The sequence below is a fragment of the Indicator indicator genome, chromosome 5, assembly GCF_027791375.1.
Source record: "Indicator indicator isolate 239-I01 chromosome 5, UM_Iind_1.1, whole genome shotgun sequence".
NCBI classification, from domain to species: domain Eukaryota; kingdom Metazoa; phylum Chordata; class Aves; order Piciformes; family Indicatoridae; genus Indicator; species Indicator indicator.
The window spans coordinates 12754088-12775711 of NC_072014.1; the positions used below are offsets into that span (position 1 = coordinate 12754088).

The 21624-nt window shown below is 43.7% G+C and overlaps 1 protein-coding gene across 1 annotated transcript in view; it reads right to left on the bottom strand.

The window, feature by feature from the left end:
- The window catches only part of HDAC4 (histone deacetylase 4), a 193990-nt gene that overhangs the window by 104989 nt on the left and 67377 nt on the right, over positions 1-21624 (bottom strand). The window contains exon 3 of the mRNA XM_054381416.1: positions 7361-7605. Coding sequence (XP_054237391.1) covers positions 7361-7605 — 245 coding nt within the window. The remainder of the gene's footprint in view (positions 1-7360; positions 7606-21624) is intronic.

The following is a 21624-nucleotide window of genomic DNA, read 5'->3' on the forward strand; positions in this document are numbered from 1 at the left end:
GGGTGGACATAGGGTGAAGCAGACTGCAAAGTGATGCTCATCATGTGACATGAGGCTGTGACAGTCTCTGTACCCTTGGTGCCTGGAGCAAGGCTGCATGCCAAAAATGAAGGTACACCATCACCTGGCGCTCGTGTGAGTGCAGCAGAAGCTCCGTATTTAAAGGTAAGATGCCACCAACATAGATGCCAAATATTTATCATTCTCACACACTACCATGAGTCAAACAGGAAATATAAACACAGAGATCAATCTAACAATGTAGTTCATATTGTGTGCATGTGAGCAAAGTTAAGTTATTCACAACATGATTTATGTTTTAAATGCAACTTCATTCTCCCATACAGCAGCTCAATGTTCTTAAGAGACCATATGCAGCAACAGGAATTACAAGCTTATCAATGGCATTTATCAGCAGTGGTGTATATTAGCAGGTCAGTATTTCTGGCATAATAGCAGGGTCCACTTGGGTATTTCTTCACTTCTACCCTGATTCTCTATGTGTTCCCTTTGACTACTTCCAATCTATTTCATATAGTTTAAAATTAAGATAAAATTAGAGTTGCATACTCAGGTGTACGAATTGCAAAATAATCTTTCTTCTACTGCTTGTTTTGAAATTCCAAGGCTTCTAGCTATCAAAAGAAAACACTACAACAACACTGTGCCACTCATACATTTTACTGGGAGAAAAATTCAAGCTATAAAAAAAAAAAAATTGACCACTTCAAAAGCTGTTTGGAGTCCACAGAAAAAGTGAGCATGTGCTATCAAAACAAACAAACAAAAGGATTCTATATCTGTTTGCCATTTCTGCTATTTATGTCAGGCAGCCTTCAGAATACCCAAGTGTCAGCCCAATTTAAGTCCAACTTCAGAAAATTAATTAGCAAGAAGTGCACTGGGTGAATGTCTCCTCTTTGGCTTCACCAAAGGAATGTGGAGTAGTCAAGCTCAGGGGGCAACAAGCTTTTTATCTCCCCCTATGAAGGCCAAAAGCAAAGAGTAATGGTGGCAGAAGGAAGTGGCTGGCTGTCACCAGCAGACTGTATGGATGCTAGTACAAGGATTCACAGGATGAAAGCCACCACATGTCCACTGGCTGCAGTGAGATCTGTGACCACTTCTGATTGAGGTTTCTTCACTCAAAGCTGGAAAATTTTGGAGTTTGCACGCTGTTCCTTCCATCCAACAAACGACAGCAGCAGCCAAAAGGAAATGTGCTTTTTTAACCAGCTTTAAAAGGTGCATCAACTCTCCCAGCTAAGTAAACCAGCTTCAATACAGAAACCAGCAATGCTAAGTAGGAAAAAGACCAAATTAACCTGGGCTGCTGTATAATAACTTCATATAGGTGCCCAAGTTGCTATATAAATTTGTTGATGATATGCACTCTGTGTGCAGACTTGTCCTCATTGTTCTTAGAAAAGATCTTGACTTCGAGCATGGGGAAAATTACCCCCCACCCTTCAAAAGGGAGCAAAAACTCTCATCTTGAAAAAGTTTTCCTCAGGCTTACTTCCATCAGAAGTTAAGCTTCGCAAGATCCAGGTTTAAGTCTTCAAGTCAGCTCTGTGTACCAGAAAAATGAGGCAAGGTCACCAAAAAAAGAACAGGAAGCTGCCTAGAAATAGCAAGAGAGCACAATACAATGCATCCAAGTAGTAACAAGGCACAAAACGTTCAGTCTGGTTCTTTACCATTGACTGTACCCAGCTGCAGTTTTCTAAGATGAATAATCCTCTCACGTCAGGATACAGACAGAGGCGGACACCTGGTATCTCCAGGCTTTTCAAGTTCCTCTTGAAACCATGCAGACTGTGAGGAACAGGAGGCACTCTGCAGAAGAGAGGCACAGAACTGAGCAGAGGGAGTCCCTTTGTGGTGGCTGCTGCAGGCAGGAAGGATGGAGCAGACATGCTCAGCAATGGGAGTCAGAGCACAGAGCAGGTAAAATGGGAGTTTTCCCTTCCAGAGTCCAACATATCAGGAGGAGGTCAGGGGGAAGTGGACGCATTGCAGGAATCAAGGTGCAACCTTGGTGTCACCAGCCTAGGGATATAGGGAAGGTGCCCCGCCAGCACAGCTGCAGGGGAGAAGCAGATGACACTGACCCCAAAAGCAGATTTGAAACAAATACTTTTTTTTTCCTGTTAAGTAGAAATTGATGTGGAAAGGCCACCAAAAAGAGGCTCTACGCTTGTCAGGGTTACACTGAAAGCAGCCACACTGAAAGATGATGTGATTTGTGCCTGATGAGATATCCTGCAAGCAAACCTGCCACGCCAAAGGCAGGTGGCTCCACATGAAAGCAAAGAGCAGTTTCTTGCTTTAGTATCAATATGACACCTATTAAGTCACACATCTTTGGGGAAAAAAATGCATTTTATTTACAGCATTGCAAAAATTTGTATGGAAGTTTCCCTGAAAGTTTTACTCTCTAAAACAAAAATAAGTGCCCAGAGAGCTTTATCCCATGTCTTTGAGCAAGGGGCTAATGCCTTGGATGTTTTACCATCTCTCCATTAGGGCTTGGAAGCTACACTGATGAAAAAAAGTCACGTGAAAACAGCAAAAACTAACAAAACCATCACATCAGGTTTTATCTGAACATTCCTATAGATATAAAGCCAGTGTCTGAAAAATATTCCACAGATTCTTATTTATTGGCATAAAGCCATTAAGCAGCACAGGATAGTGTTAAATGTAGGAAATTGCTGTGTTAATAAAAAGAAAACAACTTCAGAATCACTCCTCAGTGAGCATTGTCACAAAGCTCCTTTTACTGCTGCTGCTTATACACAAGCCCATGACTTCTCTGACCATTCTGGGTATGTCGGACATACAGCCTAGCACTACCTTTGCTACTGATGCACACAAATACTCTTTTATTCGTGAACAGAATGAACATCTTTGCATGGCTCCTGCTTAGGATCTCAGGTCCACAAGGAGCTGCTTGCCTGTGTTGCTACCCCAGCAGCATCAGGAATCTTCTGGTGCCTGCTATCATGTGCTAATGCTGATGTGTGTCAGCATCCTGAGTAACTTTCCAGCTTTAGCTATAAAACAGCCAGAATTGAGAAGAGCTCTGCTCTGAGCTCGAGCAGCAGAGGGATGGAAGAGATGAACCACATTACCCACCACATCCTTTGCTTCTCTGTTGAGCTCACACCTCCTGAGGTGCCTCTCGCTCTGCCAAAGTGTGGCTCCTGCCCCTCTTCAACCATCTTGCTCCAGCCCTTGACCAGAAGGCAAATGGAAAAGCTCTTGGTAACTTCCAGCTGATCTTGGCTGGGAATGAGTGACTCACAAAGGAAAAAATTCACTGCCGATTCCTTTGCAATCAAAGGTCAAGAAAAGCTCACACTGGGACCTGTGGAGAGGCTTTCCATCTTCTCACCGGCAGCCGCCTGGGCATCAGGCTCCTTATTCCATCCCCATTTTATTTAGGAAGACAGATTTGAAGGCTATAAATATTGTTACACATCTGGCTGGGTATGCCTGAGTGGAAAATCCATCTCCCTGAAGGTAAGCGGCTACAGGAGACAGAAACCATTGCCTCTGCCTGCAGCCAGCCCGCAGCAGCCCCCAGTGCTCCCCAGCTCTGGCTTCCATTCCTGCAGCGTTTCTGGATGTCAGGCCGCAGCAATCTGCAAAGCCATGCAGTAGCTGTGAAAGACAGCTTTTCCTAATTCATATGGTGTGAAGGCTTCAGAAGCCTCAGCTCATTTTCCCTAAACATGTCAGGGTTTGCTCATTACTCCTCGCATGCAACGATCCCACCCCCTCTGTGTGCTGAGCTCTAACTTCATCCATTATATTTCCCTTCCACAAACACTATTTCATTCCCAGCCTGGCTCTCCAAATCACATGATCTTCTGGAATTTGCCACCTTTATGTGGAGGCCATATATCATATTATGTCTATAAAAGTAAGGACTGCTTGGGGATGACAAGGGAAAAGGACTGCACAGGTTGCAGAAGGACTGCAACCATCTCATCATCTTCTCCTCTTGCATTAGGTTGGACAACTAAAAGTGGGCTGTCATAACAAAACCAAGCACTGGAAAATGCCAAAACTTCAGATTTCAATAGGAAAAAGTTATCTGCTTGAATAGAAAAACAACAAAGACATGCCAGCATTTTCCAAGCCAAATTTCATTTACTTAAAAAGACCTTAAGACGTTTCTTATACTAGTGCTTTGTTTGAATAGTGGGAAGAAGAGATGTTCCCCCTTCCCTAAGTGCTGCAAGTTCACTCGAGTCAGCAGTCATTACAAAGAGTCCTAAAACACAGAAATCTGAGCAGATTTAGGTTCCAAACCCTTCTCTTACCCAAACTGAGACTCCCTCTCCATGTGAAGAAGAAACTTGGGAATATATGTTTATAAAAGTGACATGGCACCTTGATTACAGTACCATAAACTTAGGCTATAAAACACTTTCAGCTGTAGAATCGTACAACTATATCGCTTAGTCTAAACTACTTTTGCATACACAACACATCACTTTGGAGACAACAGACTAATGATACTCTTAATCTTGTCAGTGATGCCATAAGCCAATCCTCGGATGAAGTTAACTTATTCTGAGCTCCCAAATAGAATGTTGAGAATTTGTTGTTTCCTTCATACATTAAGTCTAAAGTTTCAGTGCTTGAGTAAACAGAAAAGATGACAGACCACATCCCCACTCCTGCTCCTGCGCATGAGCATGTACTACATGCCATGAGCAGCTATTTTTGAAAAAACACCTGAAGTCCTCTAGAAAGAGCTCTGAATCTTCATTTAGAATTATTTCTAGAACAAATTTCACAGTTCAAATCCCAGGGCTTTACTTACACAGGTGTTTTTTATTTGCTTTAACATCCCCCCTGCTTTTTTATGAGCCACCACAAAGAAGCTGGACAGCTCAAAGTCCAAAGTCCAAATATGAGGTTACGAATCTTAGTTCTCTGGACAAAATAACAACTTCCCTGCACCCGCAGGGCTTAACACAGCTGCCATTTTCAGAAAGCTGTTTTAATCCACAAGTCACCTAAATATGGGCTGACTTATGAATGCAAAAAGTATGCTTTCCCAAAGAAAGTGAATTATAGTTACTCATTGGTACAGGTGTGGGGTTTATTACATTTGTGAGATATCATGGGCTTTATTTCAATAACGTGCTGATTTATTTTTAAAACAATTCTGGGCATGATGATACACTTGCTACTATGGGAGATCACCTTGCTGGTCATCCTTTTTCATACAGGATTATATCATTCCTATTTTAAGTTTTTCATCCAGCCAAGCTTTACACATCAGAGGAAGAACTTCATTACCTAATGGTCTAGATATACTGTGCTAAATGGCTAAATTAATTCTCGACTTCCTTCTAACAAAGACTTCAGAATTAGTCATAGCTTGAACATAAATGAGAGCAAATACATTTTGTTTCATCAGTGCTTAGAGCTTGTCCAATAAATCTGAATGACCCTTTCTTATTTTTAATAGACAAATCTCTAAAGGCACACACAACTGCAAGGAAATCGGGGAAATATTTGTCACAGATAATTTCCATCCTTTCCTCCTGAGTGTACTATGTGAACCTCAGACACTATAGCTGTTCCTGTGCTATTCAGGCACAAATGTGCACATATAGACACGTGGGTACATGTGCATAACTACAGATATATACACACATATACACTTACTATGCATAGATATGAGTGCACATATAAATGTATTTACATGCATGTACCACTTCATGCCTTTGTCCTAGAGAGAACACAGAGGCTACAGACATCTGCTGTTAATCAGTCTTCAAACAGCAACTGTCCTTACAAATCCAGGCTCATGTCTGTGTTTGAAAAGTCTGTAAATAACACACCATTAACTTTGAATCCTACCTTCCCCTCTCTGACATGTATTCTGTATTAAAATGAAAGTTATATAAGGTTGAATTGAGGTTGCTTTTTAATATTACATTAACGCTATTTACCATGTGCAGCGCTAATCCTCCTCTGAAAAGAGAGCATATTAGCAATTCTGAAAGCTTCTGTTACCATAGCAATCGTCTATCACTGTGAAATATTTATATAATGTCTATCGTTTTCACTATGCAACAGCCATCTTCTCAACTGCACTTCCTACTTACCCTGTGCCTTACGTTTCCTCCCCGTCCCGTGCAACGCAGCAGTGCGAAGCACCCGGCTGGTGCCTGTCTTGCACTGCGCAGCTCTGAAAAACCTCACGGCGTGCAGACCTACCTGCACCCATGCATTTGCAATTCCCATAGAGACACCAAGATTCAAACATCTGGTTTGCACCCTGTGCTGATGGGACATGTCCAGTGAGCAATTTATATGCCATTCTATTCCCAAATATATGATATTGTTAACCTTCATTCTTAAACTCTACTGTCACTTCCCAAATCCAGGGAAGGAAATGCACTTGCTTCTGAATACATCCAGAGAGATGGATAATGTTTAACATGAGGCTGATGGGAACAAGAGAAGCTTTGCAGAGAAGGACTTGGGGGTACTGGTGGATGACATGAGCTAGTCATGGGTGCTCACAGTTCAGAAGCCAACTGTATTCTAGGCTGAATCAAAAGCAGCATGGATAGCAGGTTGAAGGAGATTCTCCCCCGCTACTCTTCTCTGGTGAGACACCACCTGGCGTACTGTGTCCAGATGTAAAGTCCTCAGTACAAGAAAGACATGGACCTGTTGGAGTGGGTCCAGAGGAGGGCCACAAAAATTATCAGAGGGCTGGAGCACCTCTGCTGTGAGGACAAGGCTGAGACAGTTGGAATTGTTCAGGTTTGAGAACAGAAGGCTCTAGAGAGACTTTTGGTGCTTTAAAGGTGGTCTGTAAGAAAGATGGAGGCAGTATTTTTAGCAGGGCCTGTTGCAAACAAGAAGTAATGGCCTTCAACTAAAAGAGGGCAGATTTTAACTAGATATAAGGAAGACATTTTTTACAGTAAATGTGGTGAAAATTGGCACAGGTTTCCCAGAGAGGTAGTAGATGTCTCATCCCTGGAAACATTCAAGGTCAAGTTGAACAGGGCTCTGAGCAACTGATCTAGTTGATGTCCTTGGTTACTGCAGGGGGTTTGGACTAGGTTACCTTCAAAGGTCCCTTCCAATTCAAAACATTCTATGACTCTATGACACCAGCTTACCTTGCTTCCTCTCCTCCATCCCATCCCCCTTTTAACTCTTGGTGCTCCCATTCCTTTACAAAAGATCATTCTCCAAACAGGGGTTACCAGTCAGCACAGTATCCCCACACACTACATAAATTAGTCTGTGCACGCCCCTGGTGAGGGGATGCTTTCACACGTCACCCAGTGCAGGGCTGCCCATTGCTTACTTTGATGTGCTCATGCAGCTGGGCCTCGTGCTGCCGGGAGAGCTGCTCATGCTGCCGCTGGAACTCGGCGATGAGGATCTGCCTCTGGATCTGCTGCTTCTGCTTCAGCGCCAGGAGCTCCTGCTGGAGCTGCTGTTCCCGCAGCGTCGGCTCCGTCACAGGCATGGAAAACTGGTGGTCCAAACGCAGATCCATCGGGACTGAAGTCGGTGCAACTTGCAAGGGCAGTGCTGTGGTCACATCAACTACAAGAGATGAAAACAGGAGAGATGAACATATTTCCCCATTCACAAAGGGATCTAGATCACGTATGGCATCTGGAAAAGACCCTGAGGAGCCATGGATTGAATCAATAACAGCACCATTAAACTTGCATCTATTTTTAAACGGTAAGGAGGCACTACAGAAGTTCAAGTTCTCCTCCAGCCACCACTTCCCACAAATATACACATATTCTAAAACCAAAGGACTTCCACAAATTGATCTGACCCTTCTTGATAGCACTCTACATTTGTGTATTCAAAATACACTCTTCCATTCCACTGTTCTAGTATCACCTGAAATAAGAAGGATAAAGATTAATCTAAAGCTTCAAAGAAAGGATCAGTCTTGACTCATGACAGATCGGTTAATGGACTCTTACAGTAAGAAGAGAAGAGTCCCACTTGTGGAAACTTATGTACAAAACCACCATGTGCTGTATCCTTGATAACCAGTTTTGGAAAAAGGCTGAGACAAAAGCAAAGGGGTAATGAAGCAATTAGGACAAATCGTTAAGTGCTCCAGTGACAGATGAGCCTTGCTGCAACCACCAGAAAAGTGTGAACATGTCTTGCAAGCAGTTTGAGGACACTGCAGGGCAGGCAGTCATAGGAAGCTCATGCCCAAATTTTTAACACTGTCTCCTATAATGTTCTCATCAGTAAGCTTAGGAAATGTGGGTGAAATCAGTGGACAGTGAGGTGGGCTGGGAACTGGCTGAATGACAGAGCTTAGAGGGTTGTGACCAGCAGCAAAGAGTCTGGTTGTAAACTCACAGTGTTCCCCATGGGTCAGTACTGAGTTCAGTATCATTCAATATATTCATCCATGACATGTAAGATGGGACAAAGTGCACCCTCAGCAGGTTTGCTGATGACATTTTGGGAGAAGTGGATGTGCTGCCATTCAGTGAGACCTGAACAGACTGGAGAGTTGGGTGGAGAGGAATCTAATGAAGTTCAACAAAGGCAAGTGTAGAGTCCTGCATCTAGGGAAGAATAACCACATGCACCAGTACAGGTTAGGGGTTGACCAGCTGGAAAGCACCTCTGTAAGGAAGGACCTTGGAGTCCCAGTGGATAACAAGTTAAACATGAGCCAACAATGTGCCCTCATTGTCAACAAGGTCAATGTTTTCTCAGGGTGCATTAAGTGGGGCCAGCAGGTTGAGGGAAGTTCTCCTCCCCCTCTACTCTGCCCTAGTGAAGCCACATCTGCAGTCCTGGGTCCAGTTCTGAGCTCTCCAGTTCAGGAGAGATGGGGAACTACCAGATGGAGTCCCAGTGGATAACAAGTTAAACATGAGTCAACAATGTGTCCTCATTGTCAACTAAGATGAAGAGGAAAGGCTGAGGGACCTGAGGCTATTTGTTTTGGAGAAGACTGAGATGGGATCTCAGAAATGCTTAGAACTTCTGTCAGTGTTGCCCAGTGACAGGACAAGCAGCAATGGGCACAAACTGGAACACATGAAATTCCATCTGAACATGAGGAAAAATTTCACGAAAATGATCAGGGGGTTGGAGCACCTCTGCTACAAAGACAGGCTGACAGAGCTGGGGTTGTTCAGCCTGGAGATGAGAAGGCTCCAGGAAGACCTAAGAGCAGCCTTCCAGTATCTGGAGGGGACCCACAAGAAGGATGGAAAAAGACTGTCTACAAAGGTCTGTAGTAATAGTGATAGGGCAATAGCTTCAAACTAGAGAAGAGTAAAGTTAGATTGGATGTTATAAACAAGTTCTTTACCATGAGAGTAGTGGAACATGGGAACAGGTTGTCCAGGGAGGTAGCTGAGATCCCATTCCTGGAGATATTCAAGGTGAGGCTCAACAGGGCTCTGAGCAACCTGATCTAGTTGAGGATGCCCCTGCTTACTGCAGAGGGGGCTGGACTAGATGACCTTTGGAGGTTCCCTTCCAACCCAGACCATTCTGTGATTCTGTGAACTACCAAAATACCTTTGCAATAATCAAACTTACCTTATTCCTGCTAAAAATTAAATAAAATACTGCCATGCCATGAATGACTAACAATTTCTACATTTCACCCGAATGACAGTTCTGCATTTCATGCATATCGTACATTTGCCACATTAAATGTCTCTCTCTACAGGGCAATCACTCAATAATTCTTCTAAAACCTTTGAAAGAACATTGTCTGCAGAGTAAAAAAGGCTAACCCTTCAAATAAAACTGGAGAATAAAGGTGCTGGTTTTTATTTTCTTGGTTGGTTGGTGATTTCATTTTAGCTCACGTTTTCTTTTTTAATGACTAAGATGTGTTTGTATAAGGTTGGGAGGAAGCATCAGCAGCGTCACTGAAGCTGGATCAGTCACACATCTACTAAGACACCTACTCCACGTCAGAGTTGCCAAGGGTATGCCCAGGAGTCGTCTGCAGGGCTCCCACACGTGCCTGGGAAAGGCTGTGAGATCTCAGAGAGGTAGAGATGCCGCTTTACTGCAAAACCATCAGTACAAGCCACCACGCAGACAGTTCCAGCAGGACAGACAACCATCCAAAGCAAAGGTAAAGCCAGTTTTACTGTGAGAAAGATAATGTCTTCCTGCCTACAAACAAACTAGATGGTGAATTAAAATCCAGTTCAAAAGGGGAAAGCATGGAAATGTTTAGGAGCTGTGAAAGGCCTAAGGAAAAGTTTTACTAAGATAAACCACCAGCCTTCACCACCTATATGACACCCATCAAAACAGTACTTGAAGAGAAGCTTTCATTTTACACAGAGTTAAACTCCTATTTCACTTCAAGCCTGATAATTAAACCTTTGGTCTGACTTCAGCCACTTCCTCAAGACTGAGACAGGAGTGCAAAACAAGCTGACTCTGCCAGTCCAAGCAGCCTGTCCTCAGAGATCACCTGAAATCAACTGCAAATCATTAGGAACAAATGAGTACCCTGTGCTGAAAATGGAACGCAGCTCTGGTGATACAAGCCACCTCACTGTTACCCCTCTGTGCCATCTCCCTGGAACAGCCAGAGGGACACCCAACAAATGTCCACAGGTAACCTCTACCTGGACATTAGTATCATCACTCCCAGAGAAAGAGTTCTAATACTGTTTATTTTTGCCAGTAACTAAGAAATGCATAAGAAGATGATGTTGGTAAAACCTGGGGCTAAATGAAACACAAAGGCACAGAAAAATAGTGGAGCAATTCAGAAAATCTGGGGTGTTTTGTGAGGTGTCCCCATGTAAACCAGAATGAACTGCCCTGCTGCCAAGTGCAAGGCTATGATGAAAAAAAGAGAGGGGAAGGCTTTACAGAGACAGCATTATCTGAGTTTCTTAACACTTTTAGGAAAGAGAGGCTGTGGTCTCGTGAACTTCCCAGCTGATTGTGCCTCTGGAACGCCCGGTGACCAACCCTTCCTCCAAGGCTGGGGCAGCCCTGCTTCTCACCCATCCAGAGTCCCAGGCCTCAGCAGACACCTGGTGCCCCATCACTCTGTCCCACCTGCCCAATACCTTGTGGGCACCCATGGAGGGCAGACACCACCTCCCGCTCCCCAGAGCCAGCTCTGTTCACCGAGGATCCTTCCAAAACAGGCAGAGGGGTTGGAGGAGCACAGTACATGTGCAAAAGCAGCATGGTTCCCCCTCCCTACGCTCGCTTGTGCTGGGGAGTAGGAGACTTTTATTTGGATGGAAACATTTTCTGCAAAAGGTCACATTACTGGAAGTGTTGCTATTTTTCAACCCACAAGCTCTCCCCTCCACTTCCCTATTGTTTCCCTTCCTGTGGCCTTTTCCCCACCCCCCTCTCTCCCCCGCAAGACCAGAGCTGAGATTCCTCGCCACAGGTCACCAAGCCACAGCCAAGGATTTTGGGCAGAACACCACACTCTCATCTACAGATAACCATTCAAACCCACCCAGGCACCACGTTCCTAAGCAATCCATAGGAACTGCCGATGCTTTCCTGCATGGTGAGTACTGTGGTCAGCCCCTTCCCATTCCTGCCCACGGAGCATCTCTATGGCAACTGCTGCAGCCACTCGTGCAGAAAAAAACCCTCTGCATCCGCTTTCCCCGCACGCGAGTGGGAGCTGACAGCTCCAAACCAGCCTTGCGGAGGCTACTTCGTTTCACGGACTATCGCTTCAGAAACTTCTCATCTTAAATGCAATGCTTTAAATTAGACCCAGCTTTGCCAGGATTTCAGAATGACAGGAGAATGTTGTGGATCCCTCCAGCACTGCTCAAGCTCCAGGAAAACTATATCTCTACAGTACCTGCTGCAGCAAGATGGTGTATGGGACCAAAAGTGCAATCAGAAACCATCAGTTGTCCCAAGGACTGTGGAAAACGGGATGTGTCTTAGAAAAGCAAGAGAGTAAAGCTGCCACGCCAGAAAAAAAATCCCATTATTATGTTGGATGTATATGGAAAACACGGAGAGAGAGAACAAAATAGAGTCCAAATGCAAATTAATATCTGTTTTTACAAAACAAACCAAGAAGCCCCCAAAAGACAATCATAGAATCACAGACTTGTTTTGGTTGGAAAAGACCTCTAAGATCATTGAGTCCAACCATCAACCTAATACCACCATGGTCCTTAAACCATGTGCCACGTCTACATGTTTCTTGAACACCTCCAGGGATGGTGACTCCACCACCTCCCTGAGCAATCTCTTCCAATGCCTGACCACTCTTGCGGGAAAGAAATTTTTCTTAATATCCAATCTAAAACTCCCCTGGCACAATTCTTGGCCATTTCTTCTCATCCTATCACTTGATACTAGGGGGAAGAGAACAACCCATACCTCACTACAACATCTTTTCAGGGAGTAGTAGAAAGCATTAAGTTCTCCCCTCAGCCTCCTCTTCTCCAGACTAAACAATCCCAATTCCCTCATAAGACTTGTTCTCCAGACCCTTCACCAGCTTTGCTGCCCCTCTCCAGACACACTCCAGCAAATCAATGTACATCTTGTAGTGAGGGGCCAAAACTGAACACAGTATTTAGGTGCAGCCACCCTAGTACCCAGTGCAGGAACACAATCGCTTCCTTACACCTGCTGGTCACACTATTCTTCATGTGGTCCATGGTGCTGCTGGCCTTCATGGACACCTGAGCGCACTACTGGCTCATGTTCAGATGGCTATCGATCAGCACCCCCAGCTCCTTTCCCCCCAGGCAACTTTCCAGCCACTCTGTGCCAAGCCTATAGCATTGCGAGGGGTCGGTATGACCCAAGTACAGAACCTGTATATAACTGACCTCATCTAATGATCTGGCCTGTCCAGATCTCTGCAGATCAACACTCCCTCTCAGTGTAGTGTCATCTGCAAACTTACTGAAGGTGCACTCAATTCCCTCATTCAGCTCACTGATAAAGACATTAAAGAGAACTGGCCCAAATACTGAGCCCTGGAGAACACCAGTAGTGACTGTCTGCCAACTGGATTTAACTCCATTCACCATCCTTCTTTGAGCCTGACCATCCAGTCAGTTCTTAACCCAGTGAATCATCCACCCATTCAAGCCAAAAGCAGCCAGTTTCTCCAAGAGGATGCTGTGGGAAACAGTGCCAAAGGCTTTACTAAAACCCAGGTAAACAACATCGACAGTCTTTCCTGTGCCCACTAAGTGGGTCACCTTGCAGAAGGACATCAGGTCTGTTAAGCAGGACCTGCCCTTGGACACCACACGTTGTGGCTATCAAAAGTCCATTTTAGTCATCTGCATATGGCTATTATACCCTGAGCATTGCTAATGTAACTACTGTATGTTACAAAAGACGCACCGGGATAATTCCTGGAAGAGCAGCAATTTTCTTAGGTGGCAAATCTAGGCTAAGTTTATGATCTGCCACAACATTTCTCTAGGGGCAGCAGCTTTCCAGCGTGAATTAGATGCACCTTTAAAAGACGCTGAAACAGAATTGTACAACTTGGCTCTTAGTCTTTTGCTGCCAAGTCAGACCTATAGTGATCACTCCAGCATAAAGACAAACTTGACCACTGGCAATGAACAGGATCCATGTGGAAGTAATGTCCAGGCAGGTGCTACATACAGACACCAGCATAGTGTTGCTGGAGCCCTTGTGTTACTCCCTCAGTCCCAGATCTATAGCCAACTGCCCCAGAGTTGCAAAAGTCCCCAAAGATAATCTTGATTATGATTTAATGCAACTTTATAGCTGCCAAGGCTCCAGCAGAGCTTGAAACAGTTAATCCTAGAGGATCAAACCAAGTGAGTCAGTAAGCCAAACAGTGCAGCGGGCTCTGTGAATCACAAGCCTTTTAAATGCATTGACTATTTTTATGTCAAGCCAAAGATTTCTGAGCACCTGGCAATAACATCTCCCATCTCTTATACATGTGGACTAAAGGTCAGTGTTACTAATACAGAGGTAGCAGTCACTCACTCCCGCTTACCCAGTCTCCACGTAAATCTGTTTATCTTCAATACAGCTCACGGAATTTGTCAGAGCTATTTAGGCTAAATGCAATTTTCCTTGCAATCCATGTGAGCTTTCCTACATGCACCTTTATGATCCAAACACTGTGTTTCCTAAAAGCAGAAAACAGAACCTTTCAACATCTTAAAATAAATCCAGTCTCAGCCAGAAGGAATAAACTACTGCTTGTGATCACTGCAACTTGTGATTGTGTCTTGTGATAAATGACTGCTGCTTTACTCCCTGATAACAGCCTTAACTTGTGCCATGCTGGATAACGGTCCCAAGCAAACTTCATGACCCTCCCATTTCCCATCCAAGGGGATACATCCCCCCCCGAAATGCCCGACGTACAGGCATGGGGCGCCAGCTGCAGAGATCGCAACCACAATTCCCATTCAGAGTCTCAGCACAGGCTGCGTCATCCCCAACTCTTACTATTTCAGTCTCAAAAAAACCCTATTTGAAATGCCATGAGTTCCCCACAGAAGTGGTGAGTGCTTCTGACCTACAGAGCCCTCCTGAAAACAATAAAACCTTCTCTGCTTAATGAACACATCAACAAAACAAAAAAGCCTGTATTCTTATGAATATTTTATGGTAGACTAGAAAATTGCTTTTATAAGTTCTGCCTTGAGAACATATTAATACAATCGGATTCATGACGTTAGCAAAAGCACAAAGCCTATATTCAGAGTTCTAATGACAAATGCCAAACCCATGAATTAGAAGACAAGATTGCGATTATGAATAATAAACCATCTCATGTTCTCCCTGCCTTTCCCTTCCCTGTACGAACAGAAGGAGAAAACGGGAGGATTTTTTTTTTTAACCTAGGCACATAGGAATTTTTTTTTTCACAGTCAAGTTACCATTATTTTTGTACCAAGTTAGAAACACTGCTGGTTTTTCCCTCCCAAAATAAATAAAACATGGCCATGCATCAAAGAACTGCCTCTGTGTTGTACCTTAATTAAGACCTAAAGCATTCTAGTCCCCATCGATTGCCGGCACAGAGCAGCCTCGTGGCGGAGATTGCAAATTTGACATCTCACAGCTTGCCCATAACATCACTGAGTGGAAGTCATCTTAAATACACTGAAGTTGTTAAACACACTTGCTGTAAAATAAGCTGATAATTTCAAACTTGAAAGCAAGGGTGTGTTTCCTACAAAAAAAATGTTTAACATTTCACATAAAGGCTGCAGAAAAAACACATTATCAGATCAGTCATATGTTGAGTCTTTTCCATGCTCCAAAATGGAAAATAACTTCTCTACAAGTACTGAACATTTTGGAAGGGAATAGGAGAAAGTGACACTATTTAAATATTAAACTATTTAAATAAAAGTAACAGTGATAACTGCAGTATGTTTTTCCCCTTCTCTGATACAGCATCTTCATGGAAGTCCTTAAAGGACAAAATTATAGATGGACTCAGTCCTGAAAATACCCTGCAAAGTATGTTAAAATAAAATTTCAGTATGAAACGGATGCAGGACATTTGAAGCCAAGATTTAAGCTCAAATCTCATTTCAGCAAATCTTTACTTAAGCTGAACTTCAAAAATATTTCTCAAACTACTTTTTATTTTAAAAATCAAATGCTGTTGCCAGAAAGACTCTTTTTTTTTTTTTTTTTTTAATTTAAACAGCACAGAAAACTGCCTCTCTCACATTTTAAAGACAACATCACCTTCAAATGGAAAGTGCATGAAATGTTTTCCTCGAGACCTCCTCCCTCTTGCCGGCACAGAGTGAGTCCCATGGAATTTGCACGGCTCTTTTCCAGCTGCCCTGCTCTCCTTTGCTCAGCAGCTCCTTTTGGCTTGAAGGAAGAAATCACACTAACTTCCCCAAATCTGCTGCAAAACCCTGGGAACAAGGGTCTGGTCAAGGCTGAAGAAAGAAAAGCAGCACCCTCCCGCAAGCCCCAAGAGCATATAAAGTAGGGACATACCACCACGTGTGTCTGTGACGGATGGAGCTTAGGAGACAGAGCGCACAACCCCCCGATAAAAGAGCATGTCTCTCCTACAGTAACTCTATAGTCCCTGGTGCCTTTCCAAATTGCTGCACACCAAGCAGGGGATGCTCCTCTGGACGGCTGCAGCTGAACCTCCCAGCCACGGCTTTTCAGAAACCATTGACTCAGTTTCTCCCCCCCATCTTCCACCCTCTCTGGAGTTGGACTTTATTTCTAACTAAAGAGTTCACTTTCTAATTACTGGCATGCAAGAGTTGCCCTCCACACAGATTCTGGCAATAGTAGCACGTCAGCCTTCCAACACACACAAAAAACATAAATACAAAAACCTAGAGCCATGCTCAGCATCCCCAAACCCTTGGCTGTTGCCATCGGAGACAATCCCATCCCACTGCACTGTGAATCAGCTCTGTCCTGGCATGGTGTGAGTTCTGGGACACTGACAATGTGTGTGTATGGATGTCCTGTTCTAAGCATTCTTTTCAGCTGCTTTCACCACAGGGCAGAAGCAAAATGCCTTGTATTTATTCCACCAACTATTTCCTGGGAGCCCATCCTTGCTGTCTAGCTTGTGATTTTTAGAAAATTTCCTGGATTTTGTAGAGCCTTCAAACACCAGGTGGTTGCCAGCAGAAACGATGTTGTCACATCAGGAGCAGGGTGCAGGCAGGCTTTAAAGCCACGAACTGCCGTTTCCTAAACCCATCGCCTTCGTTTGACTTCAAATCAGCTTGGAAAGAAGGCAAGGAGGAACTGCTTGCTTCAGGCACAGCTGAGGGAGTGTTTGCAGTGGAAGCAAGACTTGTGTTGTTTGAGCGTCCTTAGAGTACCATGAAATAAGTTCCCCCTACCTGGGAACTGCCTGCCCTGCTTGTGTGGTACCGGCAGCAGTGGGGTGGGCAGCAGCCCGCGCAGCAGTTAGGCAGCTCAGGCTCTTTTTTTCCAGTGGGGCTTCCACTTCTGAAAATGTCAAAACTCACCAAAAGGCTAAGAGATGGTGAGATCAGAGCTATTAATAGAAACAAGCTACTGCAGTATTTGACTGCAGCACCAGGATAAAAGAAGAGTATTTTGTGTGTAAGCGCAACAAAATGGATGAGACACAGCACAGCACCCTCAGAGTGCCTGAGATTTACTCAGGTTTCATCTACAGCATCCCAGATGCCCCAAATATAAGCACAACTGAATAGCTGAGAAGAAAAAGACTCCACATTACCATCTATATTCAACTTACTCTCTAGTTAAGATTTCACTAGACTGTACTATAGAAGTCCCAAAATTTGCCCAGGACCCCAGGCGGTTGGTGGCACCATAAGGTCTTGGTGTGGTAGCACCCAGGACAATAACATCCTCTGTGGTACATCATGAGCATCATATGGCACAGGAGGATGAAGGCATGGACCCATCATGCTCCTCCATGAATCTGTACCTTGCTACAGCAAATGTGCAGAGATAGGAAAGTGGGGTGCTGCAGGACAGCATGGAGCAGCAAATCATTATATCCTCTTTTTACTTCTTACCTCTACTCTCCCAAAGGCAAGGACCAGGAATCCAAGGGGGCTTATTTTGGGCTACAATTCCTCACCAAGCTTAAGCATCAGAGTATGGCTTGAATGAAGAACAGCAAGATGGCAAAGTGAGACTGCTATTCCACCCTGAGATCCAAAGGTGGTCCTCACTTATGGGGCCAGGCCATTTCTCTGGTCACAACAGACCCAACAAAAAGAGGAAGCTGCAGTGGCACTGGTGACAGAGCCATCCCTCAAAAGCAGGCAGGTCAGCACACCACAATTGCCAGTGTTTTTGCATAGCCTGCTACGGAGCTGCGTGGGTGAATGCAAACGCAGCCTGGATCCTTTCTTGGCGTACAAGCTGGAAGTAAACAGCAGCTGAGGTTTCCTACAAGCACCACACATGCTGCAGTTCAGCAAGGGCTGGAGTCATTCCCTGCTATGAGAATATTTCATGCAGCATGAATGGGAACCAAAATTAATCATCCCATCACCCATTGAAACACATTGTGCAGCACTGCACTGTAGGCAACAGATGGAGCTTTAAATGTCACTCACTCATTCATTGCAAAGAAAGTTTTTGCTGATTACTACTAAGTCCTGAAGACATAATAAGGGCACAGTGATTTTGGATTTCTATAACTAGCTTTTTTGATCCTAATACCTTTCCTGAAAAGACCTCATTAGTCTTTATGAGAAACCTAGGAGAGATCTACATACAAACTGTATTCATGACGATAAGAAACCAAAACTTGAAAAGCAGACAACTTACCCTACTTTTTCCATCTTAGATTTAAAACATTAAAAAGTCTCTTTAGTTGAAGAAGAAAAGCCAACAAACTACATCAACAACTTTCCTGCTCACAGCCTCAGAGTAGTACATAGGAGTCTGAAAAAATACAAAAGTTTCACGGCTAAATATCTGGACCTTACAAGCCAGCTGCATTTCTGATGGTCCCATCTAAAGTACTGCAAAAGACTTCAACACTATTGACCAGGGACTGCAGCACCCCACTGATCTTCTCAGACACTTCAACTGTATGTGCTGCCACAGTAGGAAAGTCAAACGCTTCACAAATAAAACAGGGCACTGCCAAACACACAACAGATAACAAAACCTTAAAAAGCATGTGAAAATTCATGTGAGAAGGCCAGGAGTAAAACCTTGATTACACAGATGTCTTCAACAGATGAGGACAGAGAAGCTCCAAAGGGAGACACTCAAGTTTCACCACTTCCATTTCAACCATTCTCCAACTCCATTTTCTTGTATTAATCAACAGCATCTTTAGCAAATGAGCATCTTGGATGGTGACAGTGCTTTTAGTAAGATTAAAGATAATGGAATGAAAAGAGTCAGCTTGGGCTATTTCTTACTTTAGACTTCATACTCTTGTGGTAAGCCTTTCCTTGTATGGTCTCCTTGTCTGTGGGGAGAGTAAAAAACCAAAACCCACTCAGAGTTTCCTGGTAAAACAGTGTCTAAATAAATATCAATATACACTAGAAAACCAACTAAAACATATTCCTTCTTAAAAGACATTCCTGGAAACATAATTTCACCTGCCTTCTCATTTCAAGTATTATCCAGCAACTGATCCTCTTTGATCCATCTGCCTTGTTGTTGGTACAATACAATTACCCTAACAGACAACCAAGACAAAAAAGCTGGCCGAAGGAAGATCTGATATACTTCTGAAGAGAAAAACCCACATGGATTTCTCATATGCTTCCCTCTAATCTGAGCATGAACTTCCTTCAAGGGAAAAAAGAATTAAATATGGAGGAGATGGAGCCTGCAAGTCTCATCCTGAGATTATGCATTAAAAACTCCTCATCAGGAAAAAGAAATGAAATCTACTGAGCATTGGTGGGTTTGTGGGACACACAGCAAAGACAGAATTACACAAACACCTGGAACACCTTATGGGGCTGGTTCTTTCTGGAAACTGCAAGTGGCCTCTACATCTGCAAGAATAAAAGCCAGCAGAGGAACAAGCAACAGAGCAGGAGTGCTGAGAGTTAAACAGTGAACTTTCAGGAGGACAGCAGACATCACATCTCCTCCTCGCTCGGATGCACCAAGGAAGAATTGTTTTCCCATTATAACTCCTGTCAAAGCACAGTGGTGCCATTCACATCAACAGAGGGGATCCTGGGGCAGAGTAGGCAAGATGATGTGATGAGAACTGAAGCGAAGGTTCACTTGCAAGAGAGATGGTGCCAGCTGGTAAACAGCCAGACCATTTGAAAAAGAGTTGTTTGATAAAAGCAGTTATGGCTACGAGGAAATGCTGTCAGCTTCCTAAAGACATCTAGAAGAGCTGGGAGATCAAAGCCACCTATCTGCTGCTGAGAAGGAAGGCTGGTCCTCTGCCAAAACCACATGGAGAACCTGCAGTCAGCCCTTGCTCTCCCGCTCCGGCTGCATCCTACCAGCTTGTGAGGCAAGAGAAGGAAATTGTTATCATTCAAAGGAGAAAAAGCAGAAGCACGAATATTGCTCAAGGAAGGTCTGGGCACTGCTGAGGAAAATGGCACAGCAGAGCAGAGGTAACACAGCAGGCTCTGGGATCAGCAGCTGGTGAGTCTCTGAGAACTGGTGCTTTAACAAACAGCTCAATATCTTACATACCAATTTATTTGGAATTTAAACCACGGTATGTTAGCTCCTTAGGATCAAAAGAGAATTCTTAGGAACTACCCACAGTATATGCTATAATTTTACTTGAAAGACATATTCTGGTCATTTTAAACAGCAAATAAATGATTATTAGTAACAATCTAGTAAACTATTTCTATCACCAGTCAGAGGACTCCCACCTGTACAAAAAAAGCCCCAAAACGTGCAACACCATCTCCCACATGACAAAAAAACAAAAGGAAGTAAAAGCAGCAAAACCAGCAGCTAAATAGTGAACTGTTAAAGGAAAGCGTTCAGCAGATCTCAAAAAAATCTTACAGACCACTCAAAGGCTGCAGTGTTTGCAGCAATTTATTAGAAACCGAGACCCTGGTCCAAGACAAGAAACATATGTTCCCATGGGCAAATAGCCCACAGCTTTATGTAGCCCCATCTCTGAGGGCTTCTGCTTTCAAAGAACTCATATATTAAGGTATCTCAGCTGCTTGAGGATCCAGGATGTTACTTGTTACCCACTGAAAATGACTAATACACTTAAGGGGGGAGGGGAGGGAGGGAATTAAAATAAAAGCTATTTTAAGAAAATGTTAAACACCAGTAGCTTTCTAGAGAAATTCATATAACCTCAAAATACTTGGATTCCACAACAGCACAGAGAAATTACACTGAAGCAATTTCTCATTTCTGCAAAACATGCCAGTGCTGCTTTTCAGTTCCTTAAAGCAAACACTACAGCACACACCTCTGAGTTAAGATTGTTATCTAAAATAGGATACATTTCCTTTTCTTAAAGCTGCATCATACATAGTGAACGTATTTAAACATAGCAGACTGATAACTGAGAACAATTACAGCACCCTTTTCTGAAGGAAGCCCACCAGTGTGAGTGTTGGACTACCAGGAAGAATCAGCCTTTCTTCTGCCAGCACCAAAATCCTAAAGGACAATGGCAGATTCTCCCTGCATCCCCCATCCCAGTGCATCCATTCACAAGAAAGCTTCCCAGCATCAGTGATGACTCTCACTCAAAGCAAGCTTTTTCTTGGCATCTATGCACAAACCACTGACATCAGCATGGCCTTTCAAATACAACAGCAAAATGTAGCACTCATTCTGCTGAAAATATCCTAGTCTGTGAAGACCAGAACTTAATTTTCTTTTATCATAGAATTGTTTAGGTTGGAAAAGACCTTTGAGACCATCGAGGTTCAGTTTTTAACCCAGCAATGCCAAGTCCATCACTAAATCATGTCCCTCAGAGCCACATCTGCACATCTTTTAAATACCTCCAGGGATAGCAACTCCACCACTTCCATGGGCAGCCTGTTCCAGTGTTTGACAACCCTTTTGGTGAGGAAAGTTTTCCTAATGCCTAATCTAAACCTCCCCTGGCACAACTTAAGGTTGTTTTCTTTTGTCCTGTCACTTATCACT